This window comes from Acomys russatus, chromosome 16, assembly GCF_903995435.1.
Source record: "Acomys russatus chromosome 16, mAcoRus1.1, whole genome shotgun sequence".
Classification (NCBI taxonomy): Eukaryota; Metazoa; Chordata; class Mammalia; order Rodentia; family Muridae; genus Acomys; species Acomys russatus.
Genome location: NC_067152.1, coordinates 28,546,486 through 28,553,567, shown reverse-complemented (window position 1 = coordinate 28,553,567; position 7,082 = coordinate 28,546,486). Strand labels below are relative to the sequence as shown.

The 7,082-nt window shown below is 49.2% G+C and overlaps 1 protein-coding gene across 1 annotated transcript; it reads left to right on the top strand.

Annotated features, from left to right (window-relative positions):
* On the top strand, nucleotides 1–3,770 carry Tmem101 (transmembrane protein 101). The gene is made up of 4 exons (XM_051158731.1): nucleotides 1–196; nucleotides 490–670; nucleotides 2,119–2,265; nucleotides 3,234–3,770. Exons 1-4 carry the CDS (start codon nucleotides 60–62, stop codon nucleotides 3,540–3,542), a joined length of 774 nt encoding a protein of 257 aa, XP_051014688.1. The 5' UTR covers nucleotides 1–59; the 3' UTR covers nucleotides 3,543–3,770.
* Nucleotides 3,771–7,082: the final 3,312 nt, after the last annotated feature.

The window sequence follows — 7,082 nt, the reverse complement described above, 5'->3', positions numbered from 1 at the left end:
ATCCTCCGTGCTGGTCTCCCAGACCCGGCTGAGGCCGTAGCGGACTGCCCTTTCCCAAGATGGCTTCGAAGATTGGTTCGAGACGCTGGATGCTGCAGCTGATCATGCAGCTGGGTTCGGTGCTGCTCACGCGCTGCCCCTTTTGGGGCTGCTTCAGCCAACTCATGTTGTACGCTGAAAGGGCCGAGGCGCGCCGGTGAGCGCGCCCATGAAGCCGTCGAATACGGTGGGGGGCGGTACGGCTTGTCCCAGAACTGGGGTGCTGTGATGTTCGGGGAAGTTGAGGCCCAGAAGTTGGGATATTTGGACTAGGAGGAATTGGTACTCAGACAGGTTGGGAGATGCTCTGGTTCCACTATACGTCCAGAACTGATGTGGCGGTCCCAGTTTCTGGGGAGCAGTAGAGCTTGTGGGAACTTAATTAAGTCTTCCCCGGACACTTACTCTCCGTTCATTCTAACCTCTTTGTGCCGTACACTCTATTCACAGGAAGCCCGACATCCCAGTGCCTTACCTATATTTCGACATGGGGGCAGCTGTGTTGTGTGCCAGCTTCATGTCCTTTGGAGTGAAGAGGCGCTGGTTTGCGTTGGGTGCGGCGATCCAGCTAGCCATTAGCACCTATGCCGCTTACATCGGGGGCTATGTCCACTACGGAGACTGGCTAAAGGTGAGCACATAAACTCTAGAGATTTGGCTATGGGGAAGGAGCTGCGGCGTCCTGATGCACTGGGTGGGCACGTGTGGTACTCCCGGACGTGAAGCCTGGGAGGACTGAAGTAGGTACTAGGTTTGTAGCAGTTTTATGGTGATTATTATAGAGCATAGACTGGCAGACCCATAGGGACCACGCAGACCTCCTTTGTAGAGTGTGAAAACTGTGGTCCAGAGATGGGAAACGGACTTTCCCACGATCATGCCACAGGTTATCAATGGGACTAGTAACCCAGAGTTCCCTGATTCCCAGAATCCTTTACCATTACTTTATTAGTCTCAGACTCATAAAGCAAAAGAGACCTTGGAAGCCAGGCATGGTAGTCTTTAATCCCAGCACTCAGGAGGCAGAGGCAAGGGGAACCTCTGGAAGTTCCAAGCCAGCCTGGTCTACAAAGTGAGCCCAGGACAGGGAGGGCTACACAGAGAAACCATGTCTCAAAAAAAAAAAAAAAAAAAAAAGAGGTGGGGGAAGGGAGACAGACAGAGGGAGGGGGGCGCTGGGCTGTGTGTGTGTCCTTGCAGAGTATCTTGTCTACACATCCGATTTTTATGAAATGTAACTAATATTAGTACAGAATTTGTGTCTGCAAATGCAGAAGCTTTACTGCCACTGCAGGCCTGAAGATAAGGCGGCAAGGAGGCAGTACCCTGTCAGTCTAGTAGGGGAAGCAGATGTCTGGAAAGCTATGGGACAATGAAGCTGCTGGGGGGTTTTGTTTGTTTGTTTGTTTGTTTTGTTTTGTTTTTTTTAAGACAGGGTTTCAAAGCCGGGCGTGGTGGCGCACGCCTTTAATCCCAGCACTCGGGAGGCAGAGGCAGGCGGATCGCTGTGAGTTCAAAGCCAGCCTGGTCTACAAAGTGAGTCCAGGATGGCCAAGGCTACACAGAGAAACCCTGTCTCAAAAAACCAAAAAAAAAAAAAAAAAAAAAAAAAGACAGGGTTTCTCTGTGTAGCCTTGGCTGTCCTAGACTCACTTTGTAGACCAGGCTGGCCTCGAATTCACATCAATCTGCCTCCCGAGTGCTGGGATTAAAGGTGTGCGCCACCACTGGCTGGCTATTCTCATTTTAGTTGGTATAGAGTTTGTACTGCGTGAAGGCACCCTGGAATTAGGTTTTAGACTAGGGGTGGAGGAGGTGGCAACGTTTGACATCTGGGTTCTGCCACTTACTTTCTATAGGACCATAGACAGTTTTTTATCCTTTCTCAGCCCTCAGTCTCTGCCTTGTAGAGAATGCTCTCTCTCTCTCTGCAGTACCTGTCCGCTACACTTGGACTAGGTAGGAGGGTTCATCAGATACAGTGGGATATGTAGAATGGGGGTATTTCTGTGTTCTTGATAACCAACAGAAACAACAGTTGCAGTTCTTGACTGGGGTCCCTTTTTTCTCTGGCCTTAGGTCCGTATGTACTCGCGCACAGTTGCCATCATTGGTGGCTTTCTGGTGCTGGCCAGCGGGGCTGGGGAGCTGTACCGCCGGAAACCCCGAAGCCGTTCTCTGCAGTCCACTGGCCAGGTGTTCCTGGGCATCTACCTCATTTGTGTGGTAAGTTGGGGTTCTGTTGATTGGAGGCACTGTGTGACATGTGACATGTGAGCCTAAGCCCGGCAGAATCCTGGCCATTGGGCAGAGCAAGGCCTTGCAGGTGATTTCTGGTGGCTCCTTGAGATTATCCTGGACAGCTTCTCTCTCTCTTTTTAATGTGCATTGATGCTTTGCCTGCACATATCTGTGTGAGGGTGTCAGATCTTGGAGTTACAGAGAGTGTCAGATCTTGGAACTACAGACAGTTGTGAGCTGCCATGTGGTTGCTGGGAATTGAACCCGTGTCCTCTGGAAGAGCAGCCAGTGCTCTTAACCACTGAGCCATCTCTCCAATCCCCAGCTTCTGTTTTCTCAAAGGCCCTCCAAGTACCTGATGCCTGGCTGAGGGTCCCTGCTTCCAACATGATCGCCACCAGCTAGGAAAGGACTTGGGCCATTCCGTGCCAGTCCTGAGAATCTGTGGAGGTTTTCTCATCGCTTCAGCCTCCAGAAGACCCAGAGGGGACAGAGGAGAGGCATGGTGCCACTCAGCCCTAGTTGTAACTGTGCCACTAGGTGCTGATCAGGGTTATGTAGGACAGCCAGGTCATAGTTGTCCTTGGTGATTGGGAAGGTCGTTGTGGACGAGGACAAAGGTAGGGTTCAAGCATCTGACCTCATCATGGGAACCAGGAATCTCATTCGATGTGCAGCATTCTATGTGGGCTTCTGTGGTGTGCATATTTAAACGTGGGAGTCTCCGTCTCTCGATGGAGACACACTTCCTTTCTTCAGAAGCTCTGGGGGCGGAGGGGAAGGGGAAAGTAGAGATCAGCCTTACCTCCTGGGGCCCTATAATCAGAGGGAGAGACAGGCCCTAGTTTCAGAGAGTCCCTATCCTGAGAGGAGACTTCCAAGTCCACTGTACAGGGGCTGACTTGTGGGTACCACCATCTGTTGCCCAGTCTTAAAGGATGTTGTGTCTCTAGGCCTACTCACTGCAGCATAGCAAGGAGGACCGGCTGGCGTACCTGAACCATCTTCCAGGAGGGGAGCTGATGGTCCAGCTGTTCTTCGTGCTTTACGGGGTCCTGGCACTGGCCTTCCTGTCAGGTTACTATGTCACCCTGGCTGCCCAGATCCTGGCTGTGTTGTTGCCTCCTGTCATGCTGCTCATTGATGGCAATGTCGCCTACTGGCACAACACACGGCGTGTCGAGTTCTGGAACCAGATGAAGCTGCTTGGCGAGAGCGTGGGGATCTTTGGGGCTGCTGTCATCTTGGCTACGGATGGCTGAGTTTCACAGGGAGAGCCTGGTTTAGGTACAGGGGGCCACCAGAGGCCACCTTACCTTCCTCCTTGCTGGCCCAGTTGCTGTTTATTTATGCTTCTTGGTTTGTTTGTTTGTTTGTTTACTTTCTTTCTTTTTTTTCTCAATAGTTAAGATTGCTTCCCCAAGTTTGTGGCTCAGACCTTGGGAAGATGGGAGCCTTCATGCTAATGCCTCATAGGGTTGTTGTTTGTTTGTTTGTTTTCCTACCTGTTTTAGGGGAAAGCTGAGGCCAGCTGCCCCTCCCCCATGTACCCAGGGAGAAAAGAGTCCCTGAGAAAGGAAAAAGGCAGAGCTGGGGTACAGGAGCTAGGAGTGGGGGACAGAGGAAGATCTGGAAGTAAGCAAATGTGAAAATTCCTTTTGGAACTTGAGAGATGCAGCTAAACTAAGCAGTGCTTTTCGGACATAGGTGTGTACTTGTCTTCACACATGTGTCTTCACACATGTGGAAGGAGCCCTGCAAGGAGGGGCAGAGCAGCTGGTGCTACACAAGTCACATGGGCTCCTTGGGAGTCTCTTGGGGGCAGAAACAATCCCAGCTCTTGGACTCCCTCTAGAGTTCAGAGGGGGCCCTGGTGTGTGCTCTGGGATATGTAGGTCGGGCAGGCCACCCAGGCAGCCTGCTGCTGCACTGTTCTCAGTTACTTGGTTGGCTGGCTGGGTGGAGCACCCTCCCACATACCACACAGTCCTCCAGAAATAAACATTTTATACAGACACTCGCTTCTGTCTCCCTGGTGGGCACTTTGCCATTGGCTGGGATTGATTTAGGGTTTCTTTTTTGTTTGTTTGTTTTTTGTTTTCTTCGAGACAGGGTCTTTCTGTGTAGTCTTGGCTATCCTGGACTTGCTTTGTAGTCCAGACTCAGAGTGATCCACCTGCCTCTGCCTCCGGAGCGCTGGGATTAAAGGTGTGAGCCACCACGTCTGGTCTGGTTTGAGGTTTCTTGAAAGATCATCTTGGGTTAAACTCCATTCTGGTTCTCCTATGATTCATCCCACCCCAGCCCTGGTTCTGAGAGTCCATATTTCTTCTACTATCTTTAAAAACAAACAAACAAAAAACTTACTGGGCGTTGTGTCCAGTAATGCTATTAATTCCAGCACTTGGGAAACAAAGGCAGGCAGATCTCTGTGAGTTCAATGCCAGACAGGACTACTCAGAGGAGCCCTATCTTAACTTCTCCCCTAAATAATAAGTAATTAAAAAAAAAAAAAATCAGCTAGAGACAGCTTAGTAATAGAGCACTCGCCTAAAATGCCCCAGGCCTTCGGTTCCTTCCCTAGCATTGAAGATGCCTCACATCTCACACCCTTACTATAATTAGGTTTTCTTTTTTTGTTTGGTTGGTTTTTGTTTTTTGTTTTTTTCGAGACAGAGTTTCTCTGTGTAGCCTTGGCTGTCCGGGACTCACTTTGTAGACCAGGCTGGCCTCGAACTCACAGCGATCCGCCTGCCTCTGCCTCCCGAGTGCTGGGATTAAAGGCGTGTGCCACCCCGCCCAGCTAATTAGGTTTTCTTAAGGTTGTCTTTTTGTTTGTTTGTTTGTTTTGCTTTTTATTTCTTTGGAGACAAGGTTTCTCTGTGTAGCCTTGGCTGTCCTGGATTTGCCTTGTAGACCAGGCTGGCCTGGAACTCATAGTGATTCACCTGCCTCTGTTTCCGTGAGTGCTGGATTTAAGGTCATACCACACCCAGCTTTGGTTTTTGTTGTTGTTGTTGTTGTTGTTGTTGAGACAGGGTTTCTCGTACAGCCCTGACTGTCCTGGAATTCTGTAGGCCTTGAACTCATGGAGAGAGTCTATCTCTGTTTCCCACAGGCTGGGATTAATGGTGTGTGCCACCATACCCAGTATCAATTTTGTTTTTGAGATAGCATCTCTGTAACCTAGCCTGGTCTCAAGTTCCTGTTTCTCTGCACCCACCTCTTAGATGCTGAGGTCACTGTATCCAGATTGGTTTATGCTTTTGGTTTCTCCCTCTGTACCTTTTATGGCCCTGCCCCCCCCTCCCCCGCCTGTTTGGGGCAGGAATTTTTTCTTCAAAAGACTGGAAGGAGAGAACTGATGTCATTGCACATGAGGAAATGAGAGAGTCACAGAAGGTAAGCAACTTGCCTCAAACCACAGAGCAAATCTACCTGGAGCTAGATGGCTGTAGGCCTGTGGAATGTCCCAACCCAGATGTGCCACCCTTGATATACATAATCCTAAGGGAGGGCAGATAGCTCTTGGGCCTTGGGCTTGTCACAGTCCCTGGTGTGCCATGGTGGTCTTATAAAGGCACCTGGTGTGTCAAAAACTGTTCACAAACTGTTGAAGGAGGGCTGGAGATGTAGCTCAGTTGCTAGCCCTGGCTTCAGTTCCCATCCAGAGAGGCACATCCGTGTAAGGTTAGCACTTCAGAAGGCAGGAGATAAGGAGTTCAAGGTCATCCGCTACATAGTCAATTTCAAGCCAGCCTGGCCTGCACTGAATTGAAATGGTGCATGTGCCCGTGAGCTCAGATCCCAGCACTCATCAGGTGACTCACAAATGCCTGTAATTCCAGCTCCAAGACATCTATCTAGTACTTTTTTGGCCTTTATAGGTGCTTGTGCAAACACACACAAATAACATTTTTTAAAACGTATATGAGTATTTTGCCTACATGTACATCTTTGTACCATGTCCATACCTGGTGACCATGGATGCCAGGAACGGGCATCAGATCCCATAGAACTGGAGTTACGAACAATTGTGAGCCACCACATGGGTGCCGAGAATAAACTCTGGACCCTATGGAGGAAGAGCCAGTACTTTTAACCACTGGGCCATTTGTCTAGTTTCCCTAATAAAAACAAATCTTAAAAAAATGTTTAGGAGCTAGGAGGTGGGGTGTGGCACATGGCCTATAATCCCAGTACTCAGGGAAGCAGACTGATTGCTGAGTTTGAGGTCAGCCTGGTCTGCAAAGCTAGTCCAGGACAGCAATGGCTACACAAAGAAACCCTGTCTCAAAAAACCGTAAAAAAAAAAAGAGAATCATAGTTTGGTTTCCAGCATCCATATCAGGTGGCTCACAACCATCTGTAACTCCAGGGGATCTTATATTCTCTGGGTACATACATCCTACATACACACATACACTTAAAAAAAAATCATTTGAACTTGTGTCACCACCTGGTAACAGTTGGAAGTACCATACAGTATTTGGCAGTCAACTTCTGTAATAGAGTCAACAACAGCAGGAAAAAAATTCATTAAAAAAAAAATCCTCAGGGGTTGTAGAGATGGCTCAGCAGTTAAGAGCACTATCTTCCAGAGGACCCTAGTTCACTTCCCAGCACCTACGTGGCAGCTCACAACTGTGAAACTCTTAAGAGATGACACCAACAGACATACTGGGCCAGATGTGGTGCTCGAGAAGGATCAGGGCAGAGCCAGCAGAGCGGCCCGCTTTGAGGATGCCAAAACACCAGTGCACATAAAATAAAAATAAATGAATTTTTAAAAAAATCCTCTT

Bases quoted from the DNA above. Each gene is read 5' to 3' on its own strand.
- Tmem101 (XM_051158731.1), top strand. From the start codon at position 60: ATGGCTTCGAAGATTGGTTCGAGACGCTGGATGCTGCAGCTGATCATG. The intron at 197-489 runs GTGAGCGCGCCC...CTCTATTCACAG, and splicing joins GAAAGGGCCGAGGCGCGCCG to GAAGCCCGACATCCCAGTGC. The intron at 671-2,118 runs GTGAGCACATAA...CTCTGGCCTTAG, and splicing joins ACTACGGAGACTGGCTAAAG to GTCCGTATGTACTCGCGCAC.